General features: G+C 46.6%; 1 protein-coding gene across 4 annotated transcripts in view; it reads left to right on the top strand.

The window, feature by feature from the left end:
- The window catches only part of SLC2A10 (solute carrier family 2 member 10), a 31,823-nt gene extending 11,706 nt beyond the window's left edge, over positions 1–20,117 (top strand). For 3 of the 4 annotated variants that reach the window (XM_061630286.1, XM_061630283.1, XM_061630284.1), the window contains exons 3-5: positions 7,681–7,803; positions 10,441–10,576; positions 19,743–20,117. In XM_061630286.1, coding sequence (XP_061486270.1) covers positions 7,681–7,803; positions 10,441–10,576; positions 19,743–19,842 — 359 coding nt within the window. In that variant the 3' untranslated portion in view covers positions 19,843–20,117. Of the gene's footprint in view, positions 1–7,680; positions 7,804–10,440; positions 10,581–19,742 lie in introns of those variants that run through there. The other variant, XM_061630287.1, reaches the window with a different exon arrangement.
- Positions 20,118–24,845: the final 4,728 nt, after the last annotated feature.

Raw genomic sequence — 24,845 nt, 5'->3', positions numbered from 1 at the left:
TCATCCGCATATTGGTGACACTTCAGCCCAAAACTCCTGATGATAGCTCCCAGCGGTTTCATATAGATGTTGAATAGCATGGGGGAGAGGATAGAACCCTGTGGCACTCCACAATTGAGAGGCCAAGGGTCAGAAACCTCCTCCCCCAATGCTACCCGTTGATACCTGCCGGAGAGATAGGAACGGAACCACTGTAGAACAGTGCCCCCTATTCCCAGTCCCTCCAGGCGGTTTAAAAGGATACCGTGGTCGACGGTATCGAAAGCCGCTGAGAGATCGAGGAGGACAAGGAATGTGTGTTCTCCCCTATCCAATGCCCTCCTCATATCATCCACCAGAGCGACCAAGGCTGTTTCAGTTCCGTGCCCAGTCCTGAAGCCCGATTGGAAAGGATCTAAATAATCTGCTTCATCCAAGTGTGTCTGTAACTGTTTGGCCACCACTCGCTCAATCACCTTGCCCAAGAAGTGGAGTGTTCTCAACCGAGAGTGTTCTTGCACTCGGGTCCTGCTTGCGGGCTTCCCCCAGGCACCTGGTTGGCCACTGTGAGAACAGGATGCTGGACTAGATGGGCCACTGGCCTGATCCAGCAGGCTCTTCTTATGTTCTTAAGAATGGTAAATTAGAGACTGGACGGAAGTTGTTCAATTCTTGGGGATCCAAGGAGGACTTTTTTAAGATGGGCTTTATTACTGCCTCCTTGAGGGCTGATGGCATTGCGTCCTCTTCCAAGGACGCATTTACCACTGCCTTGATCCCTTCGCCCAGTCTCTCTTTGCAACTCATAATGAGCCACGAAGGGCAAGGATCAAGCAAACAAGTGGTTGGCTTCACAGAAGAGAACACCTTGTCCACTTCCTCAGAGGGAAGAGGCTAAAACCGATCCCAGCAGACCGGAATGCAACTGGCCGACTCTGGCCCACTATCTGTAACCACGGCGTACGGAAGCATGCTCTTCAGGCGCTCGATTTTATCAGCAAAGTGTTTAGCAAATGCGTCACAGGAGGCTTTAGAGTGCTCCATAGGTTCCTGAGCAACTGGACCGACCAGGCTTCGGACCACTTGGAACAACCTCCTGGGACAGCACTCTGCCGATGCAATAGAGGCAGCAAAGAATCACCTCTTTGCTGCCTTTGTTGCCTGCTGGTAGGCCGCTATTGCCACTCTAACCAGTGTTCGATTGTCTGCAGTGCAAGATTTCCGCCACCGGCGTTCTAGTCGTCTCACCTCCTGTCTCAGACCCCGCAACCGTGGTGTATACCAGGGCACAGTCTGAGTTCTATTCAGGGGGAGAGGACGTTTCGGAGCCACCCGGTCTATTGCCCTAGTGATCTCCCTATTCCACTCCATCACCAGGATCTCGACCGGGTGGCTTTCAGTCAGCTCCAAATCACCCAGCGCATTCAGGAATCCCTCAGGCTCCATCAGGCGTCTGGGGCGGACCATCCTAATTGGTCCTTGTCCCCTGCGGAGGGTATGTGGCATTGAGAAGTCCATATTCACCAAATAGTGATCTGACCATGACACAGGGTTAGAAGAAACAGCCCCCATTTTCAGAACACTCCCCTCCTTTCCCGAGACAAATACAAGGTTGATAGTATAACCGGCTACATGGGTAGGACCTATATTACTTAGGTGCAGTTCCCAAGAAGTCATGGTTTCAATGAAATCCCGAGGGGCTCCAGTGAGAGTGGTCTCAGCGTGTACGTTGAAGTCCCCAAAACCAATAAGTTGGGGAAGAGCAACCGCACATCCGAGACCACCTCGAGTACCTCGGTCAGGGAGTCTGCCGTGCAGCGGGGTGGGCAGTACACGAGCAGGATCCCTCAACTTACAGCCCTTTCCAGGACTGTGGAGTCGGAGTCGGACAGTAGAAAAATAGAGGAGTCTGAGTTGGAGTCGAAGGTTTGGCGTGCCAACTCCACAGCCCTGACTTCACCAAATAGCTGTATGCACCATAATGGAATGAGTACAAGAAAACCTTGGATATTGGAATCCCGTAAAAGAGGCTTGTTGCTAAGCACCCCCAAGCCAGCAAATAAAAAGCCTCCTGATTTTTATTCATAAGAAGGCCCCCTCTCATGAGTTAAAAGCAAGCAAGTAAAAAATTTGCAAGCTAGAAGCTTTTCTTCCCCAAACTGCCTTTTTTCTCCTCTCCCACTACCTTGGTCACTCCACTTTTCTCCCTCTACCTTTACTAGGCAGCGTCATAGGTTAGGGGTCCTTCTTCTTTCTCCACCCCCCTTTTTTAATGTGCACCAGCATTCCACACAGCAGGGAACTGACTTCCAAACTGGCTTTAGCTATGCCCCCCCATTTCTATTTACCCACATGGCAGGAGTAGCAGAAAGATGGCAAGCATGGCTGGAGGTGGTCCAGGAGGCATTTCATGGAAAGTGACTAGGCTGGTGAAGCAGATATAGAGCACTCTGCAATCTGATTGGCTGTTGGGCTGGCAAAGCAGGGGGAGCTATGGCCCTGCTTTGCCAGCTCAATCAGCTTCCTTCCTGCCTCTGGAGCAAGAGGCATCATTTTCTCTGTGACCAGTATAGAAGCCGATTGGACTCGTGAAACAGAGTCCTTGGTCACTGTTCACCAGTCCAATTGCTTGCCTAGAGGGAATTCTACCACACACTCACCTGCATGAAACTCCTGGCTACTGATGCCAACCAGGCGAATGGTTAAGGAGAATAGGTGAAAACTTATTTATTTATTTGATTTATATCGTGCCTCCCAGTAGGAGCCCAGGACAGCAAACAAAAGCACTAAAAACACATTAAAGGTAAAGGTGTCCCCGCACTTGTAGTGCGAGTCGTTTCCGACTCTGAGGGTGACGTCTTGCGACGTTTACTAGGCAGACCGTATATATGGGGTGGTATTGCCAGTTCCTTCCCCGGCCTTTCTTTACCCCCCAGCATATGTCAGGTACTCATTTTACCGACCACAGATGGATGGAAGGCTGAGTGGACCTCGACCCCTTTTACCGGAGATTCGACTTCCTCCTTCCGTTGGAATTGAACTCCGGCCGTGAGCAGAGCTTTCGGCTGCGTTACCACCGCTTACCACTCTGCGCCACGGAGGATCTTTAACACATTAAAACATCATAAAAACAGACTTTAAAATATATTAAAAGAAAACATCTTTAAAAACATTTTTGCAAAAGAGGTTTAAAAATATATTAAAAAGCAATTCCAACACAGATGCAGACTGGGATAAGGTCTCTACTTAAAAGGCTTGTTGAAAGAGGAAGGTCTTCAGTAGGTGCCAAAAAGATAACAGAGACGCGCCTGTCTAATATTTAAGAGGAGGGAATTCCAAAGGGTAGGTGCTACTACACTAAAGGTCCATTTCCTATGTTGTGCAGAATGGACCTCATGATAAGATGGTATCTGCAGGAGGCCCTCCCCTGCAGAGCACAGTGATTGACTATGTGTATAGGCTTGAATAAGCGAAGAAGGGCAAGGGTCGAGAGGACACGTTGCTGACTGCATCATCGTAAGCACCTTGTCTACCAGGACTGTGGAGTCGGTGTCGGGAGCAATTTTGGGTGGAGTCGGAGTCGGTAGAAATGTACCAACTCTGACTCCTTCATAAATGGCAAATGTATATTAACTAATAATAACAAATTTACTGTAGTAAAATGGTAGCACAAGGCATTTCATCACCACCACGTGAATCCAGAGCTTGGAAAAGTTACATTTTGGAACGACAACTCCTACAAGCCCAATCCCTGGGGCTGATGGGAGTTGTAGTTTAAAAAATAACTTTTCCAAGCTCTGGATTCACGTGGTGGTGATGAAATGCCTTGTGCTACCATTTTACTACAGTAAATTTGTTATTACTAGTTAATATACATTTGCCATTTATGAAGGAGTCGGAGTCGGACAGTAGAAAAATAGAGGAGTCGGAGTTGAAGGTCTGGCATACCGACTCCACAGCCCTGTTGTCTACATCATCAGGCCGCATCAACTGAAACTGTTCCCAAGAAGTTGCAGCAGACGTTGCACTAGACACCTCACTGGGGACTACAGTAGATGTGGATGGGGCATCAAGATTACTACAGAGGCGAGCAACTTTACTCTCAAAGTGCCTTGCCAACAATTCACAGTGGCCCCCCAAAGGGTCTAGAACTCCATTTCCTGGAGTTGCTGTCAACAGACCCCTGACAATACAGAAAAGCTCTGCTGGACAGCTACTTGTGGATGCAATAGAAGCAGAGAAGTGGGCCTTCTTCGCCACCCTCACTGCTGCCTAGTAGGCACGGTTATGATGTTTTACTTGTGCCCAGTCCGCCTCACAGCACGTCTTTCGCCACTTGTTTCCAGCCTATTTCATTGCCCTTGTCTCACTGGTGTATCAAGGTGCAAGCCAGGCTGCACAATGCTAGAGAGAGGCTTGGGGGCAACCGTGGCAAGAGCCCCACACACCTGGCTGTTCCACAGCATGACAAGGGCTTCAACAGGGTCACCTGCTCTATCTACTGGGAACTCCCCCATGGCTTTCAGGAACCCTGTGGATTCCATTAGTCTCCCGGGGTGGACCATCTTAATCTGTCCACCTGTGCCTGCAAGGGAGGGTCAGAGCCATAAGTCTAAACTTCACCAGGAAGTGGTCTGACCATGACAATGGGGTGAAATCCACCCCCCCCCATCTCCAGACCACCCCTTCCTCCATCTGGAGAAAAAAATACAATCAAATGCCTGTGCTGTGTGTAGTTTTGGAGGGGTCCCCCCTTCTCACTCCCCAGATAAAGGAGAGGAGGGAGCCTAAATAACAACAAAATAGCTATGGCAGCTTGTGATTTGGGGGGAGAAAGACATCTATTCTAGGAGTGACTCGGGGAGAATAGGAAACTTATGTTCAGCCCTCTTTATGGATGGGCATTGGAGGCATTTGAGCATATGAAGCTCTCTTAGACCACTGCTCCATATAGCCTGCATTGGCTACTCCAGCATTTCCTTCCAAGATCTCAGGCAGATGGCTTTTACAGATGCCTTACTGCTTGAGATCTTTGAACTGGAGAAGCTGTGGAATGAACTCAGAATCTTCCACTTAAAATGCATGCATTCTACAACTGAGATATGTGCCCATTCTGTTTCCTACAATGGCTGTGATATTTAGGGCTTCTCTTGCTTGTTTCTGAATGATTCCTTTCACCTACTGCTGTTCCAGGAACTGGCAGCTCCGTCAAAATCTTATTTACATACCTAGTTAGGCAAATACACATAAAGAATCCTCCCAAACACATATGCAAGAGTTTGGCAGATGTGTTAACTTGTAGGTCACAGGTTTGCAAGTAAAGCTTTATGCAGTTTTCAGAGATGGTAGGTTTCTATAACAAGCAACCTAAATGCATTTTGTACAGTTGCTCCAAACGTATCTTCAGTAAAGTGGTACCCATGCTGGCCAGTCAGCAGCCTTAAAGTAGCTCTAATTAGGCAAGGTCTGTTTGCCTCTAACAAGGGGTTATTTCAAGAAAGGTTGAAGTCCAGACCAGCTGTTTTTCATTATTTGGACCAGGAAATGCCACACATGGCTTATACAGTTTGAAGGCCTGCCCCAATACATTTTCCACATCCTGGTTTCTTCATGTGTAAGTTGTTTCCCCATTATACATACATTAACTTGGTTGTAACATCAATTATATATGTGTTTGATAAACATTTCAAAATGTCCCTCATCCTAGTCATTGTCCAGAGTCTTCTTTGTTGTTAGAGCTTCTTTCTTTCTCTAAATATGCTTATATTCACATCTACCCATTCACCACAGACACTTTGCTAATTTTTATCCTGTTAATTTTCTTTTTTGATGGTGGCAGGAATTTATTATGCACCTGAGAAGAGTGGGCCCTGGCCCACAAACAATTTATGCTGCAATAAATTTGTTAGCCTTTTAAGTGTCATGGGACTTTCTGTTGTTTGCTAGTAATATGCCTACCTATCCAGAATTCTTTTGGGACAGGTTTCAGTTTCTCACCTTTTATAATCTTGGTTACTTCTCACTTCCATGGAGCTGTCTTGAAGGCCATCTCCTTCCGATGCCCACCTTGCACACACTCACCTCTTTGTTTTACGCCCACATCAAATTAATCAGAAATACTGAACACACAGATGCACAACACACATTTAAAGCACCTCCAATACACATTTAAAGCACATGACTTCTCTCAAAGAATCCTGAGAATCATAGAGGTACACATTCCCAGCACCTTTAACAAACTAGCTATTTGGCTGCCCATTAGCTACCAGGCCAAGTTCAAGGTTCTGGTTTTGGTGTACAAAGCCTTACATAGCTTGGGACCAGGATACCTGTAAGGTCATATTACCCTTTATGTACCCAGTGAGTCACTGTGCTCTGCAGGTGGGGGCCTTCTGCAGATAACATCTTATCAGGAGATCCATTCCACAAAACATAGGAAGGGGACCTTTAGTGTTGTGGCACTGACCCTTTGGAATTCCCTCCCCTTAAACATTAGACAGGTGCCTTTTCTGTTATCTTTTCAGTTCCTATGGAAGACCTTCCTCTTTCAACAAGCCTTTTCAGTAGATACCTCATCCCAGTCTGCATCTGTGCTGGAATTGCTTTTTAAGTTGTTTTTAAAGTTTTTTAAACAAGATATTTTGTTTTTAAGATGTTTTAAAGTATTTTTAGTATTTTCTTTGCTGCCCTGGGCTCTTTCTGGGAGGAATGGTGGGATATAAATTTAATAATAAATGAACGAATGGAGGGAAGTCATGTGCTTAAATGTGAGTTGGATGTGCTTTAAACTAAATGGTGGAGGAGGAAATGTGTGTGTATTGCAAACACATTAAAAGAAGCATTGGAATAATAAGACATGAGGGACAAAACAAGATATAACCTAGAGATTCTGCTCTGGAATTCATCTTAGTCATCCAATTACACATTTGTTTACAGATGGCTTTATTTATTTTCCCCACTGTTCATGAACTTGCATCACATTGGACCAATCCCAGTCTGACTGAGACATATGAAACTTCAGAAACCCTAGTAAGGTCAGAAAGAAAGTGATTTGCAAGAAGTGTCATTTTACTTCCCATGGTGTACAAATGCACTTTTCTTTTGTCTCTTTTATAAAATGGATTTCTCAGATTTTGAAGTTGTACTAAACCTCTAAACCTATCTACCAGAGGCAAAAGTAGAATGGCTATATGCCACACAAGCTATAACCACAATCCCTATTTCAAACTGCCTCTGGCTCCGGGGAGTGAGGGTGGGGAACTATTGTCTATCTCCAGCAATTGTTTAGTGTGATGAGAATTAACCACAGCAAGCTTTGGTGCCATGCTTCTTAGGCATAGTAGCTACAGGGAGATCAGAAGCATTCACTTACGGTTTCAAATAACCAACTTTGGTTTGTCCTCTGAACCTGACAAACTGTGGTTAACATTAACTGTGAAGCAAGCCAACTTTGAACCATAATTAACTTTTAACAATTGTTTCTCATGATTATCCATACATAGCTATTGTCTTCACTCTGGTTAGTTTGTGGTTTCTGGGTGTCGTTACCACCCAACCCAGTAAATCCAAACTTTCTACCTTTTGCTTTTCTCAAGTTGGTTCTCTGCTACAATAGTACAGAAACATTGTTTGGTTTTTCTGTTTGGTTTTTCCCCTCCTCACTCTGCTGCTCTGCCTTTTTTCCCCTTCTGCCACACACAGTGACATGGCTTGTCCTCAGTGAGATCTACCCCGCCAGCATACGAGGAAGAGCCTTCGCCTTCTGCAACAGTTTCAACTGGGCTGCCAATCTGCTAATCAGTCTCACTTTCCTTGACCTCATTGGTATGTATGGCCATTACTTGCTTCTTTGCTTTTGATATTCTCTACACTACAGTAATTTGCATCACAGCAGGGCTGATAACAGGATATGGCCAGGCTGTGATCCTTCAGATGAGAAGAGGCATGTCACAAGTATATTAAAAGTTTACCTATTCCCACCCATGAAACACTTGGTTAGGCTTGCCTCCTGCTCTATCCTTGGCTTCTCTGGGAGTCATCCTCAGATATGCTAGAGTATTAAACTTAGACCAGGATGATCCAGGTTCAAATCCCTACTCAGCCATGAAGCTCACCTTGGGGAAGAAAAATGGGAGTAGAAGCCATGCTCACCGACGTGACTTCCTTGGAGGGAGAGCTAAATATAAAATATGCTATAATAATAATGATAGCAACTCTGTCCCTGCTGACCCGCTGAGAAGGGTTCATCTTGAATCTGGTACAGTTTGGGTTCTCATTTTTTCAAGCATTTAGAAATGGGAAATCCACTTCTTCTGGGACTGTGTACTTTAGGTTTGGAGAAGATGTTGCTGAACTACAATTCCCATCATCCCTGGGCATTGGCCATGCTTGCTGGGGCTGATGGGAGTTGTAGTTCAGCAACATCTGGAGGGCCAAAGGTTCCCCATACCTGGTGTACTTGTGGATTTTTTGGGGCGGGGAGTTGTGGCAATTTTTTTTCAAACTTTCCAATTGAATTGTACATGCAGTCATTAGTTTCTCATAGATAGGGGACTATAGCCTTCTTTATATTCCCACAAGTCACTGAATGTGTTAAGGAATGGGGGCATCCCTACAGACATTGTACAAAACAGATGCCAGAGGAGCAGGGACAGTGGGGTCAGTGGGCTCTGCCCTACCCTCTCTTCCACATGCACACTAACATGTGGAGAAGACCATCTGAAGAGGGCTTATGTGTTCTTCATCCATATATTTCTGTATAAATAAAAATGTAATCTCTGAATCTGACACACTACAGTTCACAGCCTATAGTGGTGCTACAAACTATATTGCAGCGGGGGAGAGGGAGGAGGCAGCTGGGAGCAGCTCAGGCAAGCTGTGGAGGAACATTCCTGACAGGCCGGTGTCAAAAGAGAGGGAGAAAGCAGGGTCTTAGCCTGCTCTAAAGGAGAGGGGGGAAAGCAAAGAGGGGCTCTTAGCCAGCTCTAAAGGGGAGGGGAGGCCCTTAGCCAACTCTAAAGGGGAAGAGGTCCTTTATCCAGCTCTAAAGTGGGGGGAAGCAGAGGGAAGCTTAGCCAAGTCTAAACCCCACACACTAACTAATTAGACCAGTGGTGGGGAATTGTTTTGCTCCACCCTGTGGTCTAACTTTGACAGGTGTCAGTCATGTGACATAACTGTTATGTCATGTTATTGACATTGGGGTTGCTCCACCCACCTGTTAAGTTGGCCCACAGGGTGGGAACAACACAGAGTGACCCACCCCTCATTTAATGACTTCGTCTGGGAGGTTGGTGAGGTCTAAGAGTACAGGGATTGGTGAGGGGGGGTGTTGGTGAGCAATGCAAGTGGAGTGGAGCCCCTAGTAATTATAATAACATTTTACTAAAGGTGGAGAAATGCCCTGTGGGCTGATAATTAATATTTTATAATTTTGTGACATGTAGTTCACTGTCTTTTCTCCAAGAGCTTATCTAACCCAAAGCCTGTAATTAAGACCAGACCATTTGTAACCCAGATAATCTAGGTTGGCTCAGATGAGCACTTTACACACCTGCTGCTGCGAGATTTCCTGTGCATATGTGCATGAATTCTGTCCTTGTCCATGCATCAAAATTCATGTCTAATTGTATATGAAGATGTCACCAAAAATAAACCCTGCATCTGCTTTTCCATGGTGTGTTATCCTAAGCATTTTTTTGGAAATAGCACATTCAGATAGGTATTTTTCAGCATGATGGAAACCTTGCCCTTGCACACACAAGTGCTATGGTTAAGATTGCTATTTTAAAGATAGCCAGGAGTCTTTTGTGATAACCAGACATGCATAAATTTACATACGGCTTGCAATTCTGAATGACCAAAACTTCTATGCCAAGGGTTGCCAATGGGGTTTATGAGCTAGTGCTATGGGCACTCCCCTCTGTCTCATTTCATCCCCCCCCCAGAGAGAGAGAGAGAGCACACACCCGCATACTTCACTTTTCCAAGGGATCTGAATAAAAGTTAGATGCAGTAATATTAATCTGAGCACTGAGAAGTACATAGAGTTAAAAGAGGAAGTGGGACAGTGTCATTCTTCCAGCTTCAGGTCTAAGTACTTTTCAAGGGAGAAAATAGCAACCACTCTCACCATCCCATGACCAAGGGCCAGTGAGTTGGGGTGGGGGCTCAAAGGCTTTGCAGGCATCACAGGAAGACCTTAAGGGCACCATTGTTCCCCTGGGCACCATGTTGGCAATTCCATTCTATGCTGTGAAAAAATAGAAATTCTCCACCTGCTGGACCAAATTCCTATCTATGTCCTTCAATTTTGTCTTGGCTTTGTTTTTATGAGTCCTTCTCCTGATTAATAAGGTCCAAACATCACTGTTTGGATTCAGTAAATATACCGCCCTTTATTATGTTCAAGCAAACGTTATGTCTTGTTGCATTTTAATTCTGTTTTACTTCTTCTCACAGATGCTATAGGTTTATCGTGGATGTTCCTTCTCTATGGACTGGTGGGAGCAGTGGCTGTTCTGTTTGTTTACCTTTTTGTACCAGAAACCAAAGGACAGTCTCTAGAAGAGATAGACCAGCAGTTCTCAAAGAAACGGTAAGTCCTGGTGTGCCTGCTGTTGGACAGCTTAGTCAATAATAACTGGCAGTGCTAACATTGGTTGCAGTTGAGGTGCGAAATAAAACACAGAGACATCAGCTTGGGTTGAACAAGGGCCACTTTATTAAATTACAGCAAACAGAAAACCCAATTTAAAGTGACCTGCAGAGGGAAACCTAGGTGCGGGAACTGACTTTAAGCAAGTAGCTTGCCATACAGCTCTCGGGCGACCAGCCCCTGCTGGGGCAAGGGCAAGCCCATGTGCTTACCCCTTACCCCGGCCACACCTTGTAGGTGAGTAGGGGGGCCTTCCTACGTCATCCCCACCCATGGCCGGATAACCCTTGGGTAGATGAGATAAGTTGGCCCCAGAGGCAGCCCATATCCTGTCCTCGAGCCGGAAAAGCCCTGACAGACAGGCCTCCGAAACCGCCAATCACCTCCAAAGGTGCCTAAGGGGGCCACCTAGCTGTCCTTACCTATTTCCCCTCCCGCACCTTCCTGCCACAAAAGGGGGACAAATCTCTATTTAGTCCCCCTTTACCCCACTGCCGAGAAGCACCTCTTGCAGACACCTCTGCAGGTCCCCCAAATATGTCGTTACCTGCATCTTACAGGTGAACGTCATCGGCCCTGTATAGTTCACTCTTCTAATGCTGAACGTGGGGATGCAGAATGACTAACCCCCATGCCCAAGAAGAGCCAACTGAATCAGCTGGTTAGCCTTCCTTTGCTAAACCCTGCATGTGAGCATGTCCGACCACAGCAGACGTACCGAAGGCTATCGTTGCCTTGCCAATTGCATGTCACACATGCCTGCCAACTGAGGGTCCTGCCCTGAGTAACTGAGGCCGTCGTAGCCTCTCCGCTGCATGTCACACATGCCTGCCAACTGAGGGTCCTGCCCTTAAGTTACTGAGGCCGGCGCAGCCTCTCTGCTGCATGTCACACATGCTTCCCAACTGAGGGTCCTGCCCTGAGTAACTGAGGCCGTCGTAGCCTCTCCGCAGCATGTCACACATGCTTGCCAACTGAGGGTCTTGCCCTTAAGTTACTGAGGCCGGCGCAGCCTCTCCGCTGCATGTCACACATGCTTGCCAACTGAGGGTCTTGCCCTTAAGTTACTGAGGCCGGCGCAGCCTCTCCGCTGCATGTCACACATGCCTGCCAGCTGAGGGCCTTGCCCTTAAGTTACTGAGGCCGGCGCAGCCTCTCCACTGCATGTCACACATGCCTGCCAACTGAGGGCCTTGCCCTGAGTAACTGAGGCCGTCGTAGCCTCTCCGCTGCATGTCACACATGCTTGCCAACTGAGGGTCCTGTCCTGAGTAACTGAGGCCGTCGTAGCCTCTCCGCTGCATGTCACACATGCCTGCCAACTGAGGGTCTTGCCCTTAAGTTACTGAGGCCGGCGCAGCCTCTCCGCTGCATGTCACACATGCTTGCCAACTGAGGGTCTTGCCCTGAGTAACTGAGGCCGGTGCAGCCTCTCCGCTGCATGTCACACATGCTTGCCAACTGAGGGTCTTGCCCTGAGTAACTGAGGCCGGTGCAGCCTCTCCGCTGCATGTCACACATGCTTGCCAACTGAGGGTCTTGCCCTGAGTAACTGAGGCCGGCACAGCCTCTCCGCTGCATGTCACACATGCTTGCCAACTGAGGGTCTTGCCCTTAAGTAACTGAGGCCGGTGCAGCCTCTCCGCTGCATGTCACACATGCTTGCCAACTGAGGGTTTTGCCCTTAAGTAACTGAGGCCAGTGCAGCCTCTCCGCTGCATGTCACACATGCTTGCCAACTGAGGGTCTTGCCCTTAAGTAACTGAGGCCGGTGCAGCCTCTCCGCTGCATGTCACACATGCTTGCCAACTGAGGGTCTTGCCTGTTGGATGTTGGATCGGGCACAAGCAGATGCCCAGGATGCAGAACAGAATAGTGACAGGCTAGATCCCAGTTGAATCACTCAGCCAGACAAGACATAGGTTTTAAGAGTCACTTTTACTGACATTAGAGGTTTATAGAATACAGTACAAGCTCTCTCTCTATACAAGCGCTTTTCTCCTTTCTCTTGCCCCCACACCAACTGGCCAGATCTGCCAAGTCTTATAGATAAGGCCAGCTGGTTGCCTTGGATACTTGTCCTTGAGATCTGCACGGACTCTGAGCGTCTTGGCCTTGTAACTCTGCCATGGAAAAAATACTCTCAGGAACCCTTTACTTGCCAACATTCCCCCACCTATTTTTTCCATAGCCTTCTTGCTTAGCATTTCACACATTATATCACATTTCAACAATACATTTCAGATTATGTTACAGATTCACATTTTCACTTCTTTTCATGTCATTTACATTTACATTTCTTGGTTTTATACTTCTGATACATTTCCTTTTATTTCAGTTTACATCACTTTCATTTGTAAGACAGTTACTCCATTGCAATCTCAGCATTATTGTCATTATATTTCATTACTCTTCCTGATTTCCATCATCCCACTTTTTCCAGTCATACCTACTTGATTTATCAGTTTTGAGAACTTGTCTTCACTTAGTGGTTTTGTCATAACGTCAGCCAGCATATTAGCAGTGTTACAATAAGTTAATTCCACAAACCCTTGTTTAATCATTTCTCTGACATGGTGATATTTGATGCTGATATGCTTGGTTCTCTTGGTGTGTGCTTCTGACTGAGCTAGCTTAATGCAGGTCTGATTGTCCTCATATATTTTGATTGGTTTGTCTATGCCTTTTCCAATTTCAAACAGTAGATGGTCGAACCAGGTAAGTTCGTTACAAACCAGAGACAACGCTATATATTCAGCTTCTGAACTTGATGTTGCCACTATAGTTTGCCTCTTGCTGCACCAATCAATCACTGAATCATATAATAGAATGACAACACCAGTAGTAGACTTGTGGCTACTGGGATCGCCAGCATGATCCGCATCTACATAGCAGCACATACTCCCGTGTTTACTGCTGGACAACACTAGACCTTTACTGCTAGTACCTTGCAAATACCTCAGGACTCGTTTTATTCCTTGCCAATCTGTCTCAGTAGGCTGTTCTACTTTTCGACTTAAGATGCTAACAGCATTACAAATGTCAGGTCTTGTTACCTTAACAAGATATTGCAACTGTCCTATGATGTGTCTTTACCTAGCAGTGTTTTCACAAGCTGTCTCTGTGTTTTCTTGTTGAAATGATGTTGTCATGGGAGTCCCTACTGCCTTACATTCAGACATCCCACAATCTGCTAGTATTTGTTTTATCTTTCCTTCCTGTTTTAACACGAAACTCCCGTCTGGCAAGATATATTTTAGAACTGGCAGTCTTTCTCACATGAATATTTCTTAAAGTTTCCCAGGTTTCTTTTGCCGTTGTTGCATCACGCACGTGCAGTAATTGAGAATCATCAATAGCAAGAACAATTAACGCCTTTTCCCTCTCATCCAGCCTTCTCCAATCTGCTGGAATTGGCACTACGGCGGGTGGGTCTTCTGCGATAGCTTTCCACAGGTCTTCTTTCACTAGAAAAGCCTGCATTCTCTGTTTCCAAGTCCCATAATTTTTCCCTGTCAGCCTTTCCAAGAGAATCCCGGCTGATAACGTAACAGACATACTTTCACTTTACACAGTTCACCGCCTTTGTAATTAGAGCTTCTCACCTCTGTCCTTCAGTCAGTTATTCCCACGGCTCTCTCACAGCTTTCAGCTCAGCTTTCGGTTTCTCCGTCTTTCTGCTGTTTTACTCGCTGGTCTGCAGTTCTGGCTTTTTTCTGCCGCTTTTCTGCAATCCTCAGCACCAGGTAACCATCAGCACCAGGTAACCATTCTCTGCTACCACTTGTTGGATGTTGGATCGGGCACAAGCAGATGCCCAGGATGCAGAACAGAATAGTGACAGGCTAGATCCCAGTTGAATCACTCAGCCAGACAAGACATAGGTTTTAAGAGTCACTTTTACTGACATTAGAGGTTTTTAGAATACAGTAAAGCTCTCTCTCTATACAAGCGCTTTTCTCCTTTCTCTTGCCCCCACACCAACTGGCCAGATCTGCCAAGTCTTATAGATAAGGCCAGCTGGTTGCCTTGGATACTTGTCCTTGAGATCTGCACGGACTCTGAGCGTCTTGGCCTTGTAACTCTGCCATGGAAAAAATACTCTCAGGAACCCTTTACTTGCCAACATTGCCCTGAGTAACTGAGGCCGGCGCAGCCTCTCCGCTGCATGTCACACATGCTTGCCAACTGAGGGTCTTGCCCTTAAGTAACTGAGGCCGGTGCAGCCTCTCCGCTGCATGTCACACATGCTTGCCAACTGAGGGTCTTGCCCTGAGTAACCGAGGCCGTCGTAGCCTCTCCGCTGCATGTCACACATGCTTGCCAACTGAGGGTCTTGTCCTTAAGTAACTGAGGCCGGCGCAGCCTCTCCGCTGCATGTCATCCATGCTTGCCAACTGATGGTCTTGCTCTTAAGTAACTGAGGCTGGCACAGCCTCACCGCTGCATGTCACACATGCTTGCCAACTGAGGGTCTTGACCTGAAGTAATTGAGGCCATCACAGCCTTTCTAGCTGCATGTCGTCACATGCCGGTGATCTGAGGGCCTTGCCTCAAGTAACTGAGGCCATTCCCACCCGGGGGGAGGACCACCACTTGCGAACCCGTCCATACTGAATTATGCTGGAACAAAGTGGGTAGGAGCCCATCGAAATGCATTCCTCTCCGGGCAAGCCACTGTAGTGCAGCCCATTGACCGAGGCCCAACTGTGAGCCCATGCTCAATTTCAAGGCCCTCCAGGCTGCCCAGAAGCCCATGCTGTGGCCACCTATTAGGATGCGCGTCTGCTCTGTCCCCGTCCAGCAACCTGTTAAATAATTATAACTTGTTAGGCTTTGAAATTCCCAGGCCCTCTAAAAGGGGTGAATATAGCCCTTATAAACCTGAGGACCAGCGTCCAACAGCCTGCACCTTTGCCTGGGAAAACCCCTAACCTGCTGCCGTAGAAGCAACTCCAAGTCCAAGAGTGGATATCAAACTCTGAGTGGTCATGCCCTAGACCTGTAAAAGCCTGCTTTGTGAGCACCCAAAACTAGTATTTTGTGAGGGGGTCCTCACTTGCATGGGGGAATAAATATCCTTCTCCAGATGCCCCTGGCCAATGTACGGTCAGCCCCATACACCTCTGGTCCATCTTAGACCTTCTCAATTGTATACAGGCACAACCCCCCTTCCATGTAGGTGTCTGGTAGCTGGAGGGCATGTCGAGATGGGTCTCACTTGGATCCAGCCATCACCTTACCTATCCTAAAAGCTCCAAAAAAACAGCGTAAGGGCTACTGCCTGGAATAGTCTGGCTTCACAGCTGGAGGGCATACTGTATTCCCACTGGCTCACCATACCCAATAAAATGTCCAGTTAAAAAGGGGGGGGCGACGGGTATAGGGAAAAACCACCAGCTTAGCTATGAAGGAAAGTCCCGCCAGCTTACCTTGAGGTGCTTGGACTAACAGGCCCCTTCTCCTGCCATCCACTGGGAATTTCAACAGGTGACTCAATGGAAAAGGCCATTCTGGCACATAGTCCTTACCGGCCCAGAATTCCTGAATCGCCCTACCTGCTCTGTGGTAGCTGGCAAGCGTGCCGGGGGAAATGGAATCTACAGGAATTCCAGTGCGCAGTTCACAGGAATAGGCCATCTTTGCACAGCCTCTGCGGCCCTTTCTGCATTCTGATAGCTGGTGATCACACTAGGGCAATGGATAGGCTTATGCCCATCTCCGACTGGGGCAGATCATCCCTACTCCCAGCTGTCAAGGGAATCTCCAGGTACATAGCCATACTATAAGCTGTGACCTCAGGTGCTAACATGCATCCCAAAATCTGCCATACCCCTGAACAGCCAATCACACAGATAGTGCCCCACTACTTCTGGGCCCACATGACTCTTGATTGCTCCCTCCCAGAAGAATCTGAAGCACTCCATGTAAGAAATATAGCAGTCCATAGGCAATGTTCTGCCGCATAAATGCATAAAGCACCTCTGCCACATGCGCGCACCATGTTAAATGAAGTGTAGCGCATGGTACCTAGACTATCAGGTATGAACCACTTACAGCCGAACCCCTTCAATAAGACTGGTGGTGAATCAGGTGTAATTTGCATCTTTACACTCTGTCCCTGGCAAATTACTGCCATAACGAAAACAGATCAAAGATTGTAGGCCATGAAGGCCAGCCCAGAGTTGGAGGCCATAAAGGCCAGTCGGGAGTTGGAGTATGGGACTAGGAAACCAAAAGGAAAACACCATAACACAGACAAACCTTCCCTTAAACCGGGTAGCCAGCAAGCAAAGTTCGTAGTACCTTGAGTTTAACCGGGGAGGGACACATGTCTTTGAGCAGCTTATGCTGGGGGCTTCTTCTTACCCCTTTGAAGGGCTCTTGTCTCCTATCTCACTGTTGCATATATCCTTCTGCAAAAGGGAAGGAAATCATTTATGAGTAAGTACACTTTACCAACTACTAGTTCATTGCAGCGAACCCAGTTCCCTTAAAGCATAGACTTCAGGTAATTGTTATCAAAAATCCCAACAAAGAAAGGTTTTGTTATTGTTGTGAAGTCATCAGGAAAGGGTGAAGAGTCTGCCTGGATCTTAAAATGCAGCCTCTGTGTCAAAAACAGAGTCTAATCTTCCATCAAGGCAGCCCCTGTTTCAGTAAAGTCCAAGATCTTGGAAATGAGGATAAGATCCTGATAAGTGATCTGTCTTTCCTCTTTATCGCTATCCACCCATCCAGCCACACTATCATCTGCGAGACCTCCAATTCCCTGCAGAACTTTGCATGTCCTTCTGTAATTATAACAAATGCCATATGCTTTGTTTTTGATATGAGACCAAATTCAAATAACTGCAACTTCTGACTCAGAGTTAACAAGGAATGTGTAACTGACACTTGGAAAAGGATCACTGTCACCTAAGTAGTGGTTGTGATTTAGACATTTCCCAGCAAACCCTGTCATCTGTGCACACCATTAGTATCCAAATATGAAAGGCCCAAAAGGCTCACCTGGCCCCTCAAAGGCCACATGTAATATAATAATAGAATTAACTACCTCAACCTACTATATTCCTGGGCCTAGCAGGAAGTCAGAAGCCTAACCAAAGAGCTCCACCCCCCCAAGCAACCACCCTGTAATAAAATTAATAGAATAAAGTACCTTGAACCTAATATAGGCCCGAGTCAAGCAAAGGCCGCAAGCCTAACCAAAGAACCCTTCACAACGGCCAAGAGAGGCTGCCAAGGCCTCACCCACATCCTTCACTGTCTTGCGCCTCCTACCTAGGCTGAACTCACACCCAGCCTTGGCAACCAAAGGGGGGTAAATAGGGCCTGTTGAGACTAGAAAGGCTTGTGCAGCCTCCTCTCCCGTAATTAGTTCTGAGCCTGCAGCCCATGGCTGTTGGGGAGATTCGAACCCTGGTCTCCCAGGTCACAGTCCAGACACCTCAACCACTACCAGAAACTTATCCCATGTGCACAGGGTGGTGGTGGTTTAAAATTGCCCAAAGGCCTGCATTTAATGAGGGGACCTTTCACCCCCCTTTCTTTTCTCAATTGGCAAGATTACTCAAATCCTCCCTGTCCTGTAATAATAATTATGAGAAAATTATTATTATTATATTATTATTATTATAAGCCACTGACTATATGGTGTAATTCACTTATTCCCAGACCTCAGTCTATAACAATAAGTCCAAATTATTATTACAAGCCACTGACTGTATGGAGTAATGCACTTATGCCCAGTCCTTAGCTTATAACAAGAGGTATTTTAATTACTGATTCTATTTTAACGTCAGTATTGGAGCAATGTGATCTCGCTTTACTGGCTGCAGAAACACCCTTGAGTATTTTAAAGCCAACGTTGTAAGCAATGTGTGATCTTGCTTAACTGGCTGCAGGAAAAGCCTTGTATATTCAAAGACTTGAAAACCAAAGCCTCCACGTGTGATCTTGCTTTAACTGGCTATAGTAATAGCCTTAGAGGTAGTGCACCTCCCGATGGGGGGGGCACAGCGTTCGGCTCGCAAGCCTTTTAAAAGGCCTACTCCAGCTGCAGCCACTGCTCAAGCCCCTCGCCACTCGGCCGCAATCACCACTCCCTTCGGGGAATAGAATAGGCCTAAACAGCCCACTGGAAGTGGCCTGAGCCGCAGCAAACCAGCGCTTAATGGCGCAGAGGCCACCAACTCAGCCTGTGCTGCCAAAGATCATCGCCTCCAAATGGCGCCGATCTTGCGGCCACCTTAAAATGGCCGCCGCTGTTCTTCTCTACACTCGCTCTCCCTCGTGGTCCCTCGTCGCGCTGCAAAGAGGAAGGTAGGAGGGGCGGCTGGACTTAAATAGTTGCAGAAGCCCCGCCCCTCCATGCTGCACGTCATGCGTGCGTAATAAGGCACGACGTGTGACTTTGCCCCATACTAAGATGGAGGTGGCAGCTTTGCCCCCATCTGCAACCATGCCCCGCTTGTCAGCTGTGCGGCGAGCGGGGCGTCTTTAATGTAATGATGGCCAACTTATGTGGCTTTAAAAGAGGATTAGAGAAATGCATGCAGGATAAGGGTATCATTAGCTACTAGCCACAATGGCTATCCTCTTCCTCTACCATTGGAGGCATTATGCCTCTGAATAATAGTTGCTGGGCATTACAAGTGAGGAGAGTGCTGTTTGGTTGCTTAATAAAATTTATATACTGCTTGCTTGTAATAAAACCTCTAAGCAATTTACACATGGACAGGAGGGAAGGGGTTGTAAACAGTGAGGTCAGAAGGAAATGAAATGCAGAAAGTATAGACAGTGATAATTATGTTATTAACAATGGATATTCTCTCTCTCTCTCTCTCTCTCTCTCTCTCTCTCTCTCGCACACACACACACACACACACACACACACACACACGTTGATAGCACAGCCATCCTGGTATTAGTAAACCAATTAACACTGAGGCATCTGACTGGCCTCTGTGAGATTAGCATGCTGGATTACATGGTCCTTTGGGTTCTTATGGGCACTGCAGGACTCTCTAAGACCCTGTTGCAGAGAATATTTTGAGAGTACTTGCATGAAACATCCATGCTGATCTCTTTCCTTGTTTGGCAGGTTGCTACAAAGAAACACATTTTGGCAAAAATTGTGGAACAGACAAGAAATCCGAGCACGTGCTCAGTACCAAAGAGTGCATCATCGTAGTGCCCCCTGAGAGAGAAGCCATTCATGCTGCCACTTACGAAGAGGCAGTGCCATTAGTATATCAGGTTACTTAATTTCTACACTGTTGGAAGAGTTATGATGGCTTGCCCAAAGGAAGAGTGCTGGACCATTCCATGAAAGCCCTGCCGTTCACATGGGTGACAGCCCAGTTTTGTGTTTGTCATGCATAGAATCTAGATAGAGCTCATGTTCTCCTAGTAGTTCACAAAGAAGACTTTTTTAAAAACAAAAAAACCCTGGTAAATAAAGTATAAATTATGACAACAGGACTCCATCTCTGTCTCTACTTACAGCTCATTGTGAAATGCTTGAACATCTTCCAGCTTGATGCACCACCCGTTTATGCTGAAATATGTGGATTTGTATTTAGACTTAAGAAAGAAGCTCTACCAATTCGGGTTCCAGTTTCTTTTTGTTTTTATATATTAAATTTCACTTCAGCCTTTATAAATTATGATTTGGGAGGGGAGAGCTATCTTTGAAAAAACTTTTGGAGGTTAGTTATGTGAGGTATGCCTCTGTCCACTTGGCTTTACCAGTGAAAACCTATTCAGGCACTTGGTACCTAAGAACATGCCCAGAACATGCCTCCTCAATGCAGCAGGTGAGCCAGCCACACCCCCTTGGGAACCTTGTGGTCAGTATCAGTCTGAAGGGAGTGTTAAGCATGTACAGATGTCAGTCAGGGTTTGTGTCCCTGTGGAAGGAACACAATGCACACATTCATTCAGTTAGCCACAAGGGGTCATAGGTGGTGTGTATAGTGGCAGTAGATATATTGCTGCATTCTAGAGAAGAGGGCCTCCTGCAAGCACCATATTATTTCATACAGTGTAGGAATCGGACCTTTAGCATAGTGGCACCTACCATTTGGAACTCCCTCTCATCACGTATCAGGCAGGTGCAGCCTTAGTTATTTATTTTTTGTGCCTTTTGAAGACCTTCCTCTAAAGTAAACCCTTTAAGAGGAGATTTTTATCCCAGTCTGCACTGGACTAGAAATTCTGTATGTATAATTGATGTTTTTATTGTTGATCACTTTGGGATGTTTCAGAGGAAGCCATTCATAAATAAAATAAATACATTTAGGAGGTGAAGCTAGCTGGATGCATTCTCTGAATCCTTTCATGTGTTCAGTACCACATGAACTGAACACCTGAATAAAGTTGGAACTGGGTGCTCTTTGACTGAGACCACATTTAATCACACATACAAGTGACCAATTGAATGTGTTGCAACGTCTTCCCATAAGAAGGAAAATCTACGAAAGCAATGTTAGTAGACTTGAGGAGCAGTCTTTACTCCACCCCAGTCTCAGGTAGAGGCTCCGGAAGGCAGGGAGAGGGAATCTTTTTCATCCCAAAGGCCACATTCCCTTCTGGGGCCTACCTGTAAGTGATACATGGATCCAGATAAAATGTGGGCAGAGCAATGGACATGATTATTAGGCCACATTCACACTATATATTTATTCCATCAGTATTCCACTTTTAACAGTCATGGCTTCCCCCAAAGAATCCTGGGAAGCATAGTTTGTGAAGAGTGCTGAGAGTTGTTAGGAGACTCCTCCTCAGAGATATAATTCTCAGAGTAGTTTAACTATCCCTCTTCCCAGGGAATTCTGGGAATTGCAGGTCTGTGAGAACAGGAGTCTCCTAACAACTCTTAGCTCACTTCACAAACGACACTTCCCAGAATTCTTTGGGGGAAGCCATGACTGTTTAAAATGGAATAACAGTGGAATAAACGTATGGTGTGAATGTGGCTCAAACCTTTGTACAGTAACTTACATTCCAGTCACACAAAATCAGGTTTCTACACACACACCACATCTCTCTGTCCTCTGCTGAGGTGAGTATGAGGCATTATCACAGCTGAATAGTTCATTCCATCCAGGCAAAAGCACTCAAGGAGGGTGTGGCTGTGGGACAGCGTATGTCTTGGAGAGAGAAGGACAAAAAAGCCTGAAAGGGTGAATTTGGTGCCCAGGCCTAAGGTTCCCCCACCTGCTTTTATAAGAGGCAAACATGGCACTCTTGACTCCTTGTTCACCTTGTGACAAATGTGGTGGTGTGGGTAAATCAAAAGGCGGGTGAATCAAAAGGCAGAAGGGCTGTTTTAACACTTCTCTTGGCTGCTGATTTTCTCCTGCGAATAACTCTTGCCGGTTAATAAATAAATAATAATTTAATTTTTGTGTCGCCTATCTGGCGAAAGCCACTCTAGGCGACGTACACAATTAAATTCCAGTAAAATACAATTTAAAATACGATTTAAAATACATAGCAATACAATACAGTCGACAATAAAGGATTAAATTACAGCGTAAAACAGTATGTAAACAACGGGCGTTCAGTAATAGTGATAAAAGCTTAGCCCACCCCGGAGGTCCCGAAGGCCTGTCCAAAGAGCCAGGTTTTTAATGCTCGGCGGAATGCATCCAGGGAAGGGGCATGTCGAAGATCGAACGGGAGGGAGTTCCAGAGAGTGGGGGCCGCCACTGAAAATGCCCTCTCCCTAGTTCCCACCAACCTAGCTGTTTTCGTTGGTGGTACTGAGAGACGGCCCTGCGTGGCTGATCTAGTCAGGCGGCTAAGTTGGTGGTACTGGAGGTGCTCCTTCAGGTAAACTGGGCCGAGACCGTATAGGGCTTTAAAGGTTAATACCAACACCTTGAATTGGACCCGGAAAGCAACTGGAAGCCAGTGTAGATGAACTAACACCGGCGTAATGTGATCACGGCAGCGGCTATTTGTAAGTAAACGGGCCGCCGCATTTTGTACCAGCTGTAGTTTCCGGGTCGTTTTCAAGGGTAGCCCCACGTAGAGCGCATTGCAGTAGTCCAGTCGAGAGGTGACCAGTGCATGCACTACCAGTGGGAGCTGATGAGCAGGGAGGTAGGGTTGCAGCCTCCGTATCAGGTGTAACTGATACCAAGCTGCCTGGCTCACTGCAGAAATCTGAGCCTCCATGGACAGCTTGGAGTCAAGAATAACCCCGAGGCTGCGGACCTGATCCTTCAGGGGCAATCTTACCCCATTGAGTTCCAGGTCAACAATACCCAACTTTCCCCTGTCACCCACAAGCAGTACCTCGGTTTTATCAGGATTGAGCTTCAGCCTGTTTCTTCCCATCCATCCACTCACGGATTCCAGGCACTTGGACAAGGTGTCTACAGCCAACTCCGGTGAAGATTTAAACGAGAGATAGAGCTGCGTGTCATCAGCATATTGGTGACACCGCAGCCCAAATCTCCTGATGATACTACCCAGCGGTTTTAAATAGATGTTAAATAGCATGGGAGAGAGAATAGAACCCTGTGGCACTCCACAAGTGAGAGGCCAAGGGTCTGAAATCTCATCCCCCAATGCTACCTGATGCCTGTCAGAGAGAAAGGAACGGAACCACTGTAAAACAGTGCCTCCTATTCCCAACCCTCCCAGGCGATCTAACAGGATACCGTGGTCAACGGTATCAAAAGCCACTGAGAGATCCAGGAGGACAAGGAAGGTGAATTCTCCCCTATCCATAGCCCTCCTCATATCATCAACCAAAGCGACCAAGGCTGTTTCAGTACCATGTCCAGTCCTGAAACCCGATTGGTATGGATCCAAATAATCCGCTTCCTCCAAGTGTGCTGACAGCTGATTTGCCACCACTCGCTCAATGATCTTGCCCAAGAATGGTAAATTCGAAATAGGGCGAAAGTTGTTCAAAACTTGGGGATCCAAGGAGGACTTTTTCAAGATAGGTCTTACAATTGCCTCCTTGAGGGCCGGTGGCATTACACCCTCCTTCAAGGATGCATTTACCACCGCCCTAATCCCTTCGCCCAATCTTTCTTTACAGTTCACAAGGAACCATGATGGGCCAGGATCAGTCAGACAGGTGGTAGGCTTTACAGTTGAAAGTACCTTGTCCACATCCTCAGAAGGAAGAGGCTGAAACAGATCCCATGAAACCGAATTGCAGCTGGCCAACTCAGGATCATCTACCGCATCCACGGCGTACGGAATCGAGTTCTTTAGATGTTCGACTTTATCCGCAAAGTGCTTTGCCAATTTGTCACAGGAAGCCTTAGAATGTTCCAGGGGTTCCTGAGCGACTGGACCGACCAGGCTACGGACCACCTGGAACAGCTTCCTGGGACAGCACTCTGCGGATGCAATAGAGGCAGCAAAGAAATCCTTCTTTGTTGCCTTTATTGCCACCTGGTAGGCAGCTATTGCTGCTCTAACCTGTGTTCGGACATCTTCAGAATGGGATTTCCGCCACCGGCGTTCTAGTCGTCTCACCTCCTGTCTCAGACTATGCAACCGGGGTGTGTACCACGGTGCTGTCTGAGTTCTATTCAGGGGGAGAGGACGTTTTGGAGCCACCTGGTCTAATGCACTGGTGATTCCCTCATTCCATTCCGTCACCAGTGTTTCGACCAGGCGACCTTCAGCAGGTTCCCTCCAGCAGGTTATTCTTCACATTGTCTTTTGTAACCCAGAGGACCGGATCTGTGTCTGTATCCATTTTGTGCACAGTCCCTGCAAGCAGCACTGTGTATTGAATTTTGATTGCTTTGAGCCACTTTGGCAATCTATGCATTGTTATCTGAAAAGCAGGACATAAATAAAGCAACCAATATGTAAAATAAACAAATTTGCACTGCCCTAACAAATATGGATTTGGAAACCTGTGTTTGCTGAGGTAATGTGGGATAGTGTTTCCTCTCTCAGTTGGTTTTCAACTGTCAGCTTTGTGGCGCTGCTGGCAGTCATTTTTCCTTCGGGGAAACACTGTTATTGTTTATATATTTCCTCTTCATTCCCCACCTTTTTGGCTTTTTCCTTCTTTCTCTCTGCCTTTAATCATTCTTGCATTCTTGGCAAACCTGTTTTTCCCTTTAGTGTTCTTGGTTCTAAATGCCCCTAGTTACTGCCATAGTGTTCAGGTTTCTGTGGTGAGGTATGACCTGCTTGGCTGGTTAGCACAACTTTGGAA

The sequence above is a fragment of the Rhineura floridana genome, chromosome 6 (genome assembly GCF_030035675.1).
Source record: "Rhineura floridana isolate rRhiFlo1 chromosome 6, rRhiFlo1.hap2, whole genome shotgun sequence".
In the NCBI taxonomy this organism is placed as follows: Eukaryota; Metazoa; Chordata; class Lepidosauria; order Squamata; family Rhineuridae; genus Rhineura; species Rhineura floridana.
Note: the sequence above shows the minus strand (reverse complement) of the source record. Positions and strands in the feature narration are given on the sequence as shown.